We start from the raw sequence: 17,124 nt of genomic DNA, 5'->3' as shown, positions 1-17,124 counted from the left end.
CTGCATACTAAATTTAACTTTTTAGGAGATCCAATTTTTTTTTAGATTTTTGCGATGCAACCCCTTGAATTTTTTTCAAAAAATTTAAAATGTCTGTTTCGCTACCTGAGATGGCCAGAACGATTCGTCTGTTAATGCTGATCAAGAATATATATGATTTATAGGGTCGGAAATGGCTCCTTCACTTATTTTTAAGCTTCTGACTGAAGGTCCATTACCATTTTTATACCGATATTAACAATATTTTTATATGAAATTTTTCGACAAATCAAAATTTAAAAATCTCATAACTCAGCCAAAAACGCATTAATTTCAATTCGGAAAGCGGCAGTATGTTAATTTTTAGCAGGTTAACAAACCTGCATACTCAGTTTAAAATGTGCATTTTTGGCCGATTTTTGCAAATTTTCATGATGTAACCCCTTTCCTTTTTTCCGAAAAATGGGAAATTTCTGAAAAAAAAATTTTTCGGAAAGATAAAGCTAGAACGAAAGCCCTGTAGATGCTGATCAAGAATATATATGATTTATGGGGTCGGAAATGGCTCCTTCACTTATTTTTAAGCTTCTGACTGAAGGTCCATTACCATTTTTATACCGATATTAACAATATTTTTATATGAAATTTTTCGACAAATCAAAATATTGCTGAAAAGCTTCCCCTGTTGATGCTGATCAAGGATATATTTTATTTTTAAGGTCGGAAATTACTGCTTCTTTTTCTGGCTTAAATAATTACACCATGCAGGGGTATAAAAATATATTATACAATTTTTAAATAACAAATTAATTTGTTTCTCCCCTATGTTTTTAAGCGTAATATACCGATTTCGAAACTTTTTAACCTTTTTTAAAATAAGGAAAACAATTAATCTTTGCTCGATATCAACAAATGGGTGGAGAGTAATTTATTTATTCTATTTCATACACAAAGATACAGGTCCAAAGATCAGACCCCAATCTGTCTTTGTTGTAAGTTAGGTTGTGTTCTTTGTATTATTTAATTCTATAAATTAGCAACAAACTGAAAACCAGAATATAATATAATTTGTTGCAATTTGTAATTTGTTGCTCTTTGCTTATCGTTTTTCGTTTCACTTTGCACATTGTCCAAAAAGTAGAAAAATGTTATGTCTAAAAAAATACGGGTTAACATTTTGTTGTTTTGTCCTATCTTTGTTTTATTCCCTACATAATATCATATATATGCTAATGTATATATATATAAATATAATTTATGTATTCTTTTTGATTTGCTTTAGTGTGTGTAGTATTTTGTAATATTTGTAGAGGCTTTTGTTTTCTCAGAAACTTAAAAACAGGCGCTAGTTGAAACCTTTGGAGGGAGACTGAGACTGAGACACGGATCATTCCTAGCCATGGTGATATACGATATAGTTTATCGGGAAATGTTTTCGATACCATTTTATATATAGACTGTACATTGTGTGTGGTGTTCTCTAAACAATTTCTAGAAGCTTCAAGCCAACAGACATCATTAACAAACAAATCTAGTAGGGTTTGGGGATTGGCAACAAAGCTCTACTACTTCAGGAAAGAGAGGCGGCGGCGGCGGCAGGCAGGCACTTATACTTACAATAGTTCAACAGAATCCAATCTCTCTATATATAATATATATATATATAACCTATAACTACTGTGTTTTATATATAACGTATATATGTACAACTACCAGCTATATACATTTGATCCCTAAATATATAAACTAAGAGCTCGTTAAAAGAGGGTCCCGTTCTATATATTCGATCTAGCTTTCTCTCTCGCTTCCACGATTTGCCCACAATGTACAAGCAATATGCTAATGTGCTATAAACCCAAAACAAATTAAATAAAAACACAAAAGTCAAGATTAAAGGTTAAGAAATATGTCACATTTTGATTGGTCTGTGTATTTGGTACGCAAAAAAAATTTGTATAATAATAATAATAATAATATATAGTATCAATAATAATAATAATCATAATAATAATAATGATGCCATATAATAGTTAAAAAAATAGCAGAAAAAAACACGTTAACAAAACTGGTTAATTAGCTTATCCGTAGGATCTCTCTAGAGGGGTTTATATATATATATATAACCATATATAACCATATGCGATATATGATATATCTGCTATTGCTGTAAGGTGTTTTGGGTAAATATTACTTGCATAGAATTTCTTTAAACTTAAGCGACAACAGCGCACGGCCCCGGCGATTGTCTTTCACTGTGTAGGGTGTGTAGGCTGTGTGTAGGGTGTGCGTGTGTCGTGCGAGGAGGGGCTTCAGGATTAGGGATACCTGACTGGTAGGGGAAAGGCGGTCACCTTAGGCTCTAAGTATACAATTATTTTTTGTTGTTTCCTAGCTCTACTTTAGTCACAATAAAAAAAAAGGAAGAAAACAAATACCATCACTTTCTTTGCTTTCTTTTTGCTGGTTTATGGGTTTCTATGGTTGTCCCTCGGTTTGCCCTGGTTTTCCCTCGATTATCCTTGGGTTTACCTAAGGTTTCCCTCGGTTCCCTGGCTTTCCTTGGTTTTTGTAACAACTAGCAAATTGGTATTTCTTTGACATTAACATTTGTTTAAAGTTTAGTGTTTCGGTTTTAATAATTTCAATATATAAGATGTACTTACATATATTTATTTCTTTAATGCGATTCTTGCTTTTGTTTTTCTTTTGCTTTTTTGCTATAAAAGGTACATGAAGTGTATACACTTAAGGGTCAAGTTCTATCGTCCTTTTGTAATAAGTATTTCTCTTGATTTCCACAAAGCTGCTGAGGATCCCGTGTTGATGTGGATCTTGAGGGTCTTTCGGGATTCATTCTTCTTATTTTAATTATTATTGCATTAAACTAAAGTTGGCTTTTATCGTTTAACAAATGTCTAGAGCATATTTCAACTAAGTAACCATAAAATTGGAGCTTAACATTAGTCTGTCTGTGTGTGTGTGTGTATGTGTGGGGCTTATTAACTAAATATCTTTGATTTAACATTTTGCTTGAGTGGGGTTTACTGGGATATATATAGATATAGAATATATTTATATATATATAACAAAGAAGTTCAAACAATTCAACAAATGTGTCGTCTCTTCTCTCGTTTGCTTTTCTTTCATTGTTTTTTTAGCTAAAAAGGACTCAATTTTTAAGGCGCTAAATGTGTGTGCTTGGCCTAAGTTTAATAATAATATAATAATAAGTTTCTCTTTCTATATATAGATATATAACTCTCGTTCTATATAATTCTTTAGATCCTGAACAGAAATAAAAAAATGTTTCTATATATTTAGTTCTGGTTGCTCTTTGTTTTTTGCTTTTCTTGCCTTTTTCTTAGACTTTTCTTGCTCTTTTTTCCTATTTTGTTTACCACATTTTCCTTATTTAATATTATTTATTTATTATATATATATTTTCATGGATTTTTCCCTTACTTGGCTCAATTTGTATGTCTGCTTTGATATATGTTTGTATATATATATTATATTTATAGTATTAACCTTTTGTGTCCCGAAATAACATATAAAAAATGACATTTGATGCATTTTTAAAATCTGTTGTGAAGCCTTTTCATTATTTAGTCGGGGGTTTTCTTAGCATTTTTCTTTGCCTTTTGTAGGTTTGTTTTTCTTTGTTTCACTTTAGTATATATATATATATATATATATATATATGCATATAAATATATAGTTTCGATTTGCCCATTGTTAAAATTACAAAACTTAAAAAGAGAAAAAAATTACTTACAACAATATTGCAGCTAGGAAATGGCTAGGAAATTAGAGTAGATATTAAATCAAAACATATATATATATATATGTGAATTTATAACTAAAATTACAATATGTAAGATTAAAAGAAATAATAATAAAAAAAACCGCAAATTTGTACAACAAACACAGAGGCAAAAGAGCGGGGAAAAACACAAAAAAAAAACACCTAAAGAACACTTAAAAAAAAGGAAACAAATATAAATCAGACAAAACCTATTTTGTACAAATTTTAAGGGGAAATTTAAAAAGTTAAGCAAGAGCCATCAATATACATATATATAAATATATATATATATACAATTGTTATAATTTGTAGTCTAAATGCTCTGTGATTTGAACAATTCTCGCTTTAGCATCAAGTCCACCTGCTGCTACCTCGCACCTGTTGTCGCCATATTCACCGCATCCAGGCGGACTTTCGCTTAATTTTGGTGCGCAGCCCTCGCAGAGGCTTCACCTTGTTTTTGCTGGCCGCCGCTGCTGCTGCTGCTGCTGCCACAGCCATGGCAGCACTCAGATGTTGCGGCAGCATCCCAGCGTTGTTGCTATTATTGGTATTACTGTTGCCACCCACAGTGGCACCTCCTCCAGCGGGCAGACAGTGATTGAGGTTACCCAAATACATGCCAGCGGGATAGCTATACAATTCTGGGTGGAGTTGCTGCTGTTGGTGTTGCTGTTGCTGCTGCTGATGTTGCTGTTGCTGCTGGTGTTGCTGCTGTTGCTGTTGTTGTGCCAATGCCACATTGGCAGCCGCACTGCTAAGCAGAGCCATTTTGCTGCCACTGCCATTTGTGTAGATTGCTTGAAGACTGCCAAACTGCTGTTGCTGCTGCTGCTGCTGGTGTTGCTGGTGATGTTGCTGCTGCTCCCGATGATGCTGCTGCTGCTGTTGCTCCTCCTCCAAACTCTGGCTGGCGGGTCGCTTGCGCGGAGATCCCTGACTGCTGCCACTGCTGCCATTGCTATGATAATGTGAACCATAATCCACATTTGAGGATCGCGATAGGGACAGCAAGGCGTCCACGCCATCGCGATGTCGCTGCTGATCCAGTTCCTCGGGCGTGATGTTGTGACTGTTGGTAGCAACAATTATAGTTAAGGTTTTGGGTTATAGGCAAAAGTGTCTTCCACTCACTTCTCCTCACTGCTATCGTAGGCCGCATCCGAGCTGGCACAGTTGCTATCGGATCCAGCCGCCTGGGCAACCACACTGCTGGTCGATAGCCCATTGCCATTGGTCACCGGCGTGGAAGAGCCACTGTCGGCATTGCTATTGCCACCCGCCGAGTAGGTGTGATCCTCGCTGGGGGAACTTGTGATTACCGGGGCGCCGCTTCTGCAAGATCAGAAGGAGAGAGATTAGTTTAACATTAAATAAATGTAAAGGGAATTTTTGATATTCATATCGTTAAAAGAACACTCACCCATTTTGAAAGGAATCGCTGCTAAAGGCCTTTGGTTCGTGCTTGAGGCAGAGCAACGCCGCCGCAGCATGCACATCATCCATGCTATCAGCTCCACAGTCTCGTGCCATTTGCTCAAAATTGATGCCATCCGAGGGCGTGGGAGCAGATCCTCCTCCACCGCCATTGAGAGCAGGAGCTCCCGTTCCGGCTGTGCCACTGCCTGCATTCAGTCCCACATAGTTGTACTTGCTGTTGCTGTTGTTGATGTTATTATTGTTATTGGTGTTGTTATTATTGTTGTGATAATCATCCGATAGGTCATCCTCGCGTAGGGACTGCGGCTGTCCGGTTAAATCCTCCCGGATATTGCCAAAAAGATTGGAGAGATTGGGGAAAAGCTTGGGATCGAAACGAGCATGACTGCCACTCCCAGCTCCGCCTCCGCCGGGACTGTGCGGCCTTGCCGCACTCGTTGTCACCGGACTAGCCCCATTGGCCAGGGCCAGGCCATTGCTTTTCGAGGGCGTTGTTAGCGACACAGCAGCTGGCACTGCCGCTGCTCCTGCTCCAGGTCCAGCTCCAGCTCCAGCTCCTGGTCCTCCTGCAGCTGGCAATCCCGAGGATACACTCCCGTCTAGGCTATCGTAAATCGATTCTTTAGGGCTCTTTAGCGAGGGACTAATCTTGTCCACCGCCGAATTGGGAAAGAAGGGGGATCGGTTAAGCGCCTGGATGAGATTCTGGCGCTGCTGCGGCTCAACGCGCCACAGCGAACCCTTGCCCATATTCGGTGCCTTCTCCACCTTCACGAAGCTCTTGTTTAGCGATAAATTGTGGCGAACACTGTTCTTCCAGCCGGTGGGTGCTGTCTTAAAGTACGGAAAGTGTTGAACAATCCAAGCGTAGATCTCCTTAACGGGCAGAGCCTTCTCATTGGAGCTCTCAATGGCCATGAAGATCAGGGAACTGTAATTTAAAATTAATATTACAATTTAAGCAAATGATTTCCACTGCATTGTGGGACTCACCTAAAGCTATATGGCGGCTTATTGTTGGTATGCACTAACGGATCATATGGCACGTTATTGGGATGCTTTTGCTTTTGTGGCGTGGTCGCTCCTCCAGCACCACCACCACCAGCTCCATTATTCACACTGCTGTAGCCACCTTTGGAGACGGTATATTGGGGCGTGCTTGTGTGCACCACCAGATCGAAATCCTTCAATGAATCCTCATTGTCGTAGCTGGTATAGCTATTGGGGCTGCGCAGGTTGACACCAGTTCCTCCTGCTCCAGCTGTAGACCCTCCTACACCTCCTCCCCCACCATGTGATCCATTCGCATGACTCGTGGGCGGCGGTGGTGAGTTGGCCAAATGCAGGCTGCGCGGCTGAAGATTTCCTGCTCCTCCACTGCTGCTGCTGTAGTAGGTTCCAGGCAGGAGAGCGGCAGCTGCAGATGGCGGTGTCTCCGGTGAGTTCACATGGCCGGGTGTTGATCTGAAAGAGAGAGAGACGGATTATGCCCAACGTTTAATATAGAACTATAAACCAGAGATACAAAGAGTATTCTAAATTCGATGTAGACACTCACATGACATGAGGTGTGGTGCTCACAAAGCTATAACCCGGCGCCAGAGATCCTGCACTGATCAGCGTGGTGGTGGTCACAACGGTCGTCGGCGGTGTTGGCTCCTGATTATGGCTCGAACTGCTGGTGATGGCATTAGCATAATTAACAGCCTCGTAAACTGTGCTGCTAAAGCTACTACTGCTACTGCTGGCCTTGGCCACTGGACTATTGCCCCCATTGACCGCCGCTGTCGAGGATCCTGAACCGCCGCCGCCCGATATGGAACTAGAACTGATCGAGGAATTGTTGGAGGAGGCGGGAGAACTAACAACCGTCACGGTGGAGGCCACATGACTGCTATGATCCATCTGGACGTGCATTTTCTCGCGCAGATACTTTTTGTGCGGGTGATGGGAGGTGGTGGTGGTGGTGTTGCTGCTACTGCTGCTGCTATTGTTGCTGGTTGTGGGTGAGCATAGCGTTGCCCCCTTGTAGATGCCATTTCCCGTTGCCGTTGCCGTTGCGCCTCCATTGCTGCTGGTCACATAGATCTGCGATTGAGGCTGCGTCTGGGACTGCTTCATGGGCGAGAGTATGGCTTGGCTAACCGCTGGCTGTTGCTGTGGCTGGGTTGTCACCACCACGGGCATATAGCCAAGCGTGGTGGCACGTGTGGGCGTTGGCAAATATGCCTGCTGTTGGCCAGCCTTGCTGGCTTTGTACTCCACCACGGTGGTGGTGCCACTGGGACCCTTGTGCACCGTTGTGGTGCTATATAGCGAAGCATCCGGATCAACACCACTGGTCTCGTTGTGGCTACTAGGTACCTCTTCGATTACATCGCTCACTAGGCACATATTGCCATTGACTGAAGCTCCTGTTCCTGCTCCGGATCCGGATCCGGATCCAGCTGCTGCTGCTCCACCTCCTCCCGCCGCCGCCGCCTTGATAGCCATTGCACGTTTCACTTGCGTTCCCGTTGCAACTGCAGCTGCACCACTGGTTGTGACAATGCCCTTAATCAGATTACTATCGTTTAGCCAGGACAGGGAACGCAGCTCTCCATCATCTCCATCGGTGGTGCGGACACCAGCGGCTGCTGCTGCTGCTGCCAGGGCATCGGCTGAACCCATTTCCAGGGGCTCGGCGGCAAGGAGCACTATGTTGCCACCACCACCACCACCGCTCGTTGAGTGGCTGCCACTGCCGGAGGATGACACGGATGCAGCCGCCGTTGTGACTGCCGTTGTGGAGCCATCGTAGGCCGTGAATCCACCATTGTGATTGTGCTGCAGAAATACATATTTGGAGGCACTGGCCGGCATGTTGCTATTGCTTGTGGGTACTAGTCCTCCTCCTGATCCTCCTGATCCTCCTGCTGCTGCTCCTGCTACTGTGCTGGTGGTGCTGCTGCCGCAGCTAATGGTGGCGAGTGGTGCAATGTTGCGATGATATCCATGTGGGGCATTGGCCACTGAAGAGACCGCTGCTGCTGCTGCCGCCGCTGCTGCAGCCGCTACTGCCACAACAGCCGCCGTTCCAGATGCCGTGACTGCCGTGGATGCCACTGCCGATGGTCCCGATTGCAAATGGCCACGCAGCTGACTTAAATCGCGGGTGGTAAGCAACTGTGTGGGATTATCTGTGGACATGCTGCAGGGAGAGAGAAAGAAAATTTATTAATATTAAAAAAAAATTATTAATTAACAAGTGGAATCAATATATTACTTGAAAATAACATTTATATATTTATTTATACAACTAAAACATATTAGCCCCAAAGCAAGCAGAACAAATTGCCATTGCTGCTGAGTATTATATCACAAAGCTGTTGTAATCATATTTTAATTAAGTTATGATATAAGAAGACTTGACTCTGATCTCAAAATGATTCAATATACATCAAAATGAATAAACAACAGACACTTGTCGCGCTTTTCTTCAATTATTTTGTTCTCATTTTTTATCAAAGCTAAACACATTTTGTAATTAAAAACACATAAGCTACTTTGTAAAATATAACTATTATAATAAAACAAAAAACATAACAAGAAAGGCAGCTAACAGAGGGATATTTTTAATTTAACAAATTTTTTGGGTAAATCAAAGATTTTGCAAATATCATAACTAAGTCAAAAATGCATTAATTTCAATTCGGAAAGCTGTTCTATGCCAGTTTTTAATAGGTTTATAAATCTGCATACCAAACTTTATGTTTTAGAAAATTTCATTTTTCATCAATTTTTGCAAATTTTCATGATGTAACCCCTTTCCTTTTTTCCGAAAAATAGGAAATTTCTGAAAAATTATTTTTTTACCGGGCATGGCTAGATCGATTTAGTTTTTGATGTTGTTCAAGAATATATATGATTTATAGGGTGGGAAATGACTCTTTCACATCGTTATAAGCTTCTGACTGAACTAATAATACCCTGCAAAAGTCTAAAATTCCGACCTGAATACCTGGATTAATCAATTCATATAGTAAATTTTTTCATAAAAGCTTCCTTTCGTTCTTGTTTGTAATAAACTGTACATAAATTTAAACAAAAAACTGGGTTTCTGTGGTGACTCAAACAGATTACAAGTAAATGCCACAGAGCTAACACATATCTTTAGGTTAATAGATTATTTCTAAATTTGTACACGTTGACAACTGAATTAATTAGACTTAATAATATTTATTATTATTATTGCCTCATTATTAATGCTGAAATTCCTTGGAAATAACTTTGGTGAGTTGGCAAGTATAGCATTTAATTATTAATAGCCAAACCCGATGATGACAATGGTTTTGGGGAGATGATCTAATGATTGACTGATGAAATGATCAGTTTTTTCTGCTTTTTTATTTATTGTTGCACATTGTGCGGTCATCAAATTGTCATTTCGTGAGTTTTGTGACTAAATAGAAGCGTGTAATCATTAATAGTTTATTGTTCATTTCTTTATGGTTTTGCTAAATGTCCTTCGGCATATTTATTGCCTACTTTCGGGGGTAATAACCGGTCCTATTCTGCTCTCTCTCTCACTCCTTATCTCTTTCCCCTTCTAAATTGTATCTCTTTTAGCTTTTAGCTGGTTTTTTCTCATTTTACGCAATCATAGACATGGTTTTTTGTTGCTAATAGCTTTTTATATGTTTGTTGTTGCCTCGAATTTCCGCGTGTTTGTTTTTTATGACGAACACTCTCTCTCTCTCTTTCTTTCTTGCCGTGTGTTTCCATCTTTTTCTGGTCGCTGTAGCCCTCTCCCTTGCTCTACGCGTGATTAGTGGATTATCTTATCAGCACTACTATTGCGGTGTACTTCGCTCATAGTTTTCCCCAATTGGGTGTGTTCTCTTTTCACCAAATAACAATAGACTTGATTTTTTAATGAGCCTAAAATGAGGGTTCAAAGATCAATTATCGACTGGCAGGTAATCAATAATCAATAATCGATTACTATTTGATTTTTTGAAATTTATACAAGACATTAGATCGACTTGAGTTTAAGTTTGCAAACTAATTAAAGAGATCCTTGGGAGGCATTTATTTTTAGGTAGCAGTAAGTAAGTTATCGATTCACAAATTTTCATCAAGATCATCGCTTACTTCCATCATCTTTTAGCAGAGCTCGCAAATAACTGTCGACCGATTTTTTTCTTGCGCTCTCGTTGCGAGCACAACCGAAAAAGTTCATACTCTCTCGCTCTCGCTCTGAGCAAGAGACTCTTGCTGTATTCTTTTAGGTTTTCTGTTGAACGTTTTTCGTTGAGCTCTTTGTGTGTCGCTCTTTCAATGAGCATTGCCTAAAGAGCGAAACGAGAAACGCTCGCACAATGAGAGTCAGCAAAAGACCGATTGACCGAAAAACTCAACGCAAACGGTCTTTGCATTTACTCACACACACTCAATTCACGATCGCAATACAGACGCTTAACGACTTGCTTGCCTATGCGTGTGAGTGTATACCAATACATATGCAAAAGACCTTTTGCTTCACTGAACACGACAAAACGGTCTTGGAACAACCAGAACAAAACAGAATTAAAAAAAACGGTTTCGCTCTGAGCGAGAGCGAGCTCATTTAAGCACCCTTATTTCGGTTGCTCTCTGAGTTTTTTCGTAAAGTGTCAGGAAAAGACACTTATTTGCAGACAACGAGAAACGGTCGACAGTTATTTGCGAGCTCTGTCTTTTAGTCATCAGAAAAGCCATAACATTTCCTTGGGCAATTAATTAACTGAAATATTCATTTTGCCCCGAGGGACAACTTATTTGTCGTTGGGGCACGCGAATCGAATGAGCGACAGGGTCGGGTATCTGGGGGGGAGGTGGGGCGGTCGGAAAAACAAAGCCAACAAAGTGTATTATTATTTATTGATTTTCATTTGAGGCAGGCAGGAAAAACGAAAAAGAACAACTCGAAACTAACAACAAAAAGTCAATAATAGAGAAATGCGCGCCTCCAAGAAGCAAAAATTTACTTTTACTAACCTAAAATGTAGTGGAGCTTGCCACACGGCGAATATTTCAGTTTATTGATTTTAATTTACTTATATTTTTTTTAATTTTATTTTAAAGTAAATCAGAAATAATTTCTTTAAGTTATCACACCTATAAAAGTATTCAAAATGGTCGCAATTATTGTAGTGACATTTGATTGATCACGCATTTTATTTATTTTATGTAAATCTTGTTTTAAAACAAATAATGTATTACTTAATAATTAAAATTGGTATTATTATATCTTAAAACTAAGTGAATGAGGGATTTCCGACCCTATAAATCATATATATTCTTAATCAGCATCAATAGGGGAATCTTTTAAGCCATCTCCGAAAGAAAACAAATTTTTTTAAGAAATTTCCCATTTTTTTTTTAAATAGGAAAGGGGTTACATCATGAAAATCATTTGTTAACCTGCTAAAAATTAACATACTGCCGCTTTCCGAATTGAAATTAATGCGTTTTTAGCTGAGTTATGAGATTTTTAAATTTTGATGTGTAGTAAAATTTGTATATAAAAATATAATTAATATCGATTAAAAAATGGTATTATAATTTAAGCGAGAACAATCTTTGGCTTTGCCAAATTAGCTGCCTTTCTTGTTATTATTACATGTATTTAATTTTGTATATTATTAAAATATTAAAAGTACTAGTGGTCACACTTTCTCATTTAATTTACTAACAAAAAAAATTAAATATCTGAAATATAACATTTATAATCATAATAAAATAAATTGAAGCTTCACTGTATTTCCTTTTCTACCTGATTATTGCCCATTGTTTTGCATGTGCAAAATTGATAGCAACGCGGTTGTGGGGGAGGGGGATGGAGGGGAAAGGAAAAATTAGAAAGAGAGCGAGAGGGAGAGAGAAAAGGAAAAGTGCGCGCCACAACAAAACCGTAAATGAAATGAAAACACACAACAAACGCGATGAGAACCGAGCAACAAGAACAACAACAACAAAAGGCAATATCAATGAAACAACAAGAGCAACAACAACAACAACATAGAGAAAATAATAACAAAATACAAAACGAAAAGTTAAATTGTGAAAAGCTCCCGCTGCTGACCTCCAAAACGAACGTCAGCGTCGCTGCCGGCTGCGCAGTCATTACACTGGCATGCCACACAAATAGTACAGACTGGAATTTATTTATTTTTTATTAAAAGCTTGCGACGCAATTTTTGTTTTTTTTTTTTTCTTGCGCCTACCTTTGGTTGTCTTGGCAACTTTTTTTTTGTTTTGTTTATTATTCGCTCTCTCTTCTTCTTTTTTTATGTGTCGCTATTTTGGACAACAACAAAATAATAACAACGAGACGCTTACGAAAATTGTTTTTTTGCAGCGTCGCAAGAGAGCCACTTTGCAAAAAAGAAAAAAAAAAGTCAGAGAGAGAGAGCGAAAGAGAGAGCGCGAGCAAAGCAAAACAACGTGGTTGCGATAAGAAAATGGGAAGGGGAAGGTGTGCGAGTTGAAAAGCAGCCTTTTGGCGTAATTAATTAGCAAGTATGGCAGTAGCAACAAATTTTTGGACAATGCAACATTGGAAAGTCCCTCTCTTCCGTTTGCTCTCTCTTTCTCTTTGTATCGAGACATGCCGATACATGCCACACAAGCTCTCTCACGAGCCCGAATTGTTTATCTGTGCTTTCGTTTGGCTTTGCCCGTGCTTTGTTTGTTTTCCAAAGAGAGCGAAAGAGAGACACCGTTCGTTTCTTTGCTTGAAACAGTGAAGCTAACGTAACATGAAACCTCTTGGCAAAGTAAATCTATGATCATATAACATTATATTATTTAAAAATTATATAAAAAAAAAAATAAACCAAGTTGAATTTAATATTTTGATTTCAAGACATTATTTACATCCAACTTGGCATCGATTTCCCTTCTGCTAGGTCGCACTGTACTTTGCTTTCAGATTAGCGTCGTTCTAGAAACGTCGCGCTTTTGACTGTGACCTGTGGACCTTTCCACCGCGTCAAGTGAAAATGCCGCCCGTCTTAAATGTCAACTGAGCCACCCACAAAATTGAAATGCAAGTGCGAAAGAGAGGATATGCATGTGCCATGCCAGAGCGAGATAGACTGCAAGTATTGCATTTCGGCCTTTTCTTCTTCTTTCTCCAAGCCAATTAACCGGCAAAAACAACAAGAACAACAACAAAAGCAGCGATAACTGTACCTGGGCAGAAACTGCTTGTTAAAAAAACAGAACAAAAAAACAAAAAAACGAGAAAGAAAAGAATCAAAATGTAGAAAAAGCAGCCGCCACGCTACGCTAATGAATCCGCGCCATATTAAAACTTACAGAGTGTTGAGAAGGATGGCGATGATGGCACTCTCTCTCTCTCTCTCTCTGTGGGAGTGAATCATTCAGATACATACTACATATAGTATATAGTATATATGATAAATGCTACACACGGATGCTTAAGAGCGTGTCAAAAAGCAACACAAACAAAAAATAATGAAATAATAATCATAAAAAGGGAGCCAAACCATTCCACCCGAGGAACTAGTGAAGTTAACCCTCAGTCCCTACGTCACAACTGGTTGATACCCCTTGAAAAAGATTAAAAATATTTTAAATATAATGAAATTGCTTACCAAGAACTCTTTAAACTGCTTAGCTTGAAGCTTAAACCTTTTTTTACATTTTATAATATTTTATAGATTTTATATACTCTTACAGGGTATTCTAATTTCAGTCTGAAGCATAAAACGCAGTGAAGGACTCATTTCCGACCCTATAAATCATATATAGTCTTGATCAGCATCAACAGGGGAATCGTTAAAGCCATCTCCGGCTAAAATATAATTTTTTCGAAATTTTCAAAATTTTATAAGGAGCTACATCATGAAAATTTGCAAAAATCGGCCAAAAATTCACATTTTAAATGGAGTATGCAGTTTTATTAACCTGCTAAAAATTAACATACTGCCGCTTTCCGAATTAAAATTAATGCATTTTTGGCTTAGTTGTGAGATTTTTTAATTTTGATTTGTCGAAAAATTTCATATAAAAATATCGATTTAATAATATCAGTTCGATTCGTTGCTATAATTTAATTGCAAGCTACAAGCTTATATAAACTTCTTAATTAGTTTTCTTTTCTTGTTTATCAATAATTTGTAGTATTATTTTATAAGGTATAAGGTATATTTACCCAAACAGTTTTAGTATTATATTAGTGTGTACTTTAAAGCTTATTTACCAATATACTTTTCCAAATACAATTTGTAATCATTTATTGACGATCAATAATATCGATTTATTCAATGGAGAAGAGTTGGGTTTCAGTCTTAGTTTTTTCTTAGTAAAATATAGTTAATGATATTACATTTCAATCGTCAATCGTCAATCGTCAAACGTTACTGGTTAATGGTAACGTACACAAATAATACGAACTCACAAACACCTTTTTCCGCATAATTTTCGTGGCACATATATTTTTTTTTTACAGTAGTTGTTTTGACGACAACATGCCCCTTTTTTGCTACCCCTTGCTGTTGCTACTACTACTACTACTATTACTACCTTTTAATGGGGGGAAAAATGAACCTCGTGGAGTAAACGGCGTGCGACTGGTTCAATAATACCCTATACTATATATAATACTACACATCAACAAATGGCGCTTCCTCTGGCCAGTTTAGCAACAACAATAATAATAATAATAATAATAATTGACAGCCAGCATATTTCCATGGCTGTTGTTGTTGTTGGGCAATTGAAAAGAGGGGCGGGAAAACGATGAAAATCTATGGAAAAAATGTTAAATGAGTTGTTTCCTCTTTTAATAAATTTAACACACACACAACGCGAGAGACAGATGGAGCAAAATGTGGAATAATAACAATAAATAAATAAATAAATATATAGAGCAAGAAGAGCGAGATGCCGGCATACTCTCTCTCTCTCTGTCTCTCTCCCTCACAATGCACAATCGATGGCTGAATAAAATTGTAATTGCTTTAATTACAAGTCTTTGTTTGGGTTTTTTTCTGTCTGTCTACAATACAAAATTTACAATAAACAATAGGCAAATAAAGACAAAAACAAAAAGAAATATTGCAACAGCTTTGAACAGCATTTCACGTAACAAACAAAGGCACCAAAGAGAGAGACGGCGAGACGAGAGTTTTCTGTAGAAAGAGAGGCGGCTGGCAGTGTGCGAAAGCTTTCGCATACTTCCGGCCATCAACAAGATAACAGAAGCACAGCAACAAAGACCAAAAGAAATAACAACAACAAAAAAATATAAATAAAATATATACAAGAAGAACCAAGGCAAAGGAAAAAGCTATTGGTGAAAATAAAGTGAAACAATAGCGACAAAAGGAAAAGACAGCGTTTTTTGAGAGAACAGCAACAAAAACAAAACTTATGGCGGCCCATTGGCCTTCCCTCTCTCTCTACAGACACACTCGCTCTCTCTCTCTCTGTCCCTGTATGCGTGTGTTTTGATGAAATATAAACAAACGTATCTGAAATTCATTTAAAAAGCTTGGAACAAAGGTGAGTTGGGGAATATACAAATTCTTTTTGGTAAATTTTTAATACTTTTCTACTCCCATCTATGTATATATGTATATTCATAATTTAGCATAGTGTTTTGTTTTACAAATAAAATAAACAATTGCTTAAATATATATAAATAAATTTCAGAATTTTCTAGTCCATCAAAAAACAATAAAAATAAGAACAAAACGGCAGAAGAAGAGTAAGAAGTAGAAGTGGGAAAAAGAAATGCGATGGCGACAACCACGCGGCGTATACGTAATGCCCCCTGACGTTGTGGCCGCCATGTCTGTGTGTCGCCCCGCACTTGTATTGGTATCAATGGGTGCTCTCATATGTGTGAGCTCTCGCGCTCTCGCTCGCTCTCACTCTCTCTCTCTTTGTGTGGCCCTCTCTTGCTCGGCAGTTGCCTTGCCTGCACATTACGTATACGTTTGGGTCACACGAAATCATCGAACAGAAGCGGCTCGAGGAAGTTCAAGTAAAAAATAAAAAATAAAAAAAATAAAAATAAAAAAAAATAAAAAAAAAAAATAATAATAATAATAATAATAAAAAAAAACAAGACAAGAAAAGTAGCTACATTTTTAAAGGGAAACAGTTTTTATACCCTTGAAATTTGCTATTGAATAACTTGGCTAAAAAAGCATTAAAATTAGAATTTTAATTGCTAATCGGAATGTACTTGACTTTTGGCAATCACTTGCTTATGTCTTCAGGAGAATCACAATTATTTGCATTTTTTTAAATAGATAATTTTAAATGGGTATTTTTTGTTGACAAATCAAAGTTTAAAAAATTTATAACTCAGTTAAAAAAGTATTAATTTTAATTCGGAAAGCAGTTCTAAGCTAGTTTTTTATATATTAATAAATCTGCATACTAAATTTTACATTTTTTTACAAAATACAATTTTTTTTATAAATTTTTAAACATTTCAACGATGTAACCCCTTTCCTAATTAAAAAACAATTTCGAAATTTTTGAAAATTTGGTTTGTTTGTTTGTTTAGCATTAATTTTAATTCGGAAGGCAGTTCTGTGCTAGTTTTTAATATATTAATAAATCTGCATACTAAATTTTATATTTTTTTACAAAATAAAATTTTGTATAAATTTTTAAACATTTTAACGATGTTACCCCTTTCCTAATTTAAAAAAAAAATTCCGAAATTTTTGAAAATTTTGTTTTTCTCCCGGAGATAGATAGAGATTATAATAACCTCTGCCAGGGCGTAAATGTTAAAAATTATAATTAAATAATTCAATAATTTACTCAAACATAAAATAACAATATAACACTTTAAGTTAAATAAATTATTTTTTAGATTAAAAAAGTCTTAA

The 17,124-nt window shown here is 37.6% G+C and overlaps 1 protein-coding gene across 5 annotated transcripts in view; it reads right to left on the bottom strand.

The window, feature by feature from the left end:
- Window positions 1–873: 873 nt before the first annotated feature.
- CHES-1-like (Checkpoint suppressor 1-like) overlaps window positions 874–17,124 on the bottom strand; it is a 33,054-nt gene continuing 16,803 nt past the window's right edge. For all 5 annotated transcript variants that reach the window (XM_086832896.1, XM_086832893.1, XM_020950205.2 and 2 more), the window contains exons 2-6: window positions 6,783–8,414; window positions 6,218–6,688; window positions 5,208–6,155; window positions 4,919–5,119; window positions 874–4,856 (exon numbers count right to left, since the gene is read on the bottom strand). In XM_086832896.1, the coding sequence (XP_086689022.1) occupies window positions 4,178–4,856; window positions 4,919–5,119; window positions 5,208–6,155; window positions 6,218–6,688; window positions 6,783–8,413 (3,930 nt within the window). In that variant the 5' untranslated portion in view covers window position 8,414 and the 3' untranslated portion in view covers window positions 874–4,177. The remainder of the gene's footprint in view (window positions 4,857–4,918; window positions 5,120–5,207; window positions 6,156–6,217; window positions 6,689–6,782; window positions 8,415–17,124) is intronic.

The sequence above is a fragment of the Drosophila serrata genome, unplaced genomic scaffold, assembly GCF_035046125.1.
Source record: "Drosophila serrata isolate PLE 108 unplaced genomic scaffold, ASM3504612v1 contig_251, whole genome shotgun sequence".
Lineage (NCBI taxonomy): Eukaryota > Metazoa > Arthropoda > Insecta > Diptera > Drosophilidae > Drosophila > Drosophila serrata.
Note: the sequence above shows the minus strand (reverse complement) of the source record. Positions and strands in the feature narration are given on the sequence as shown.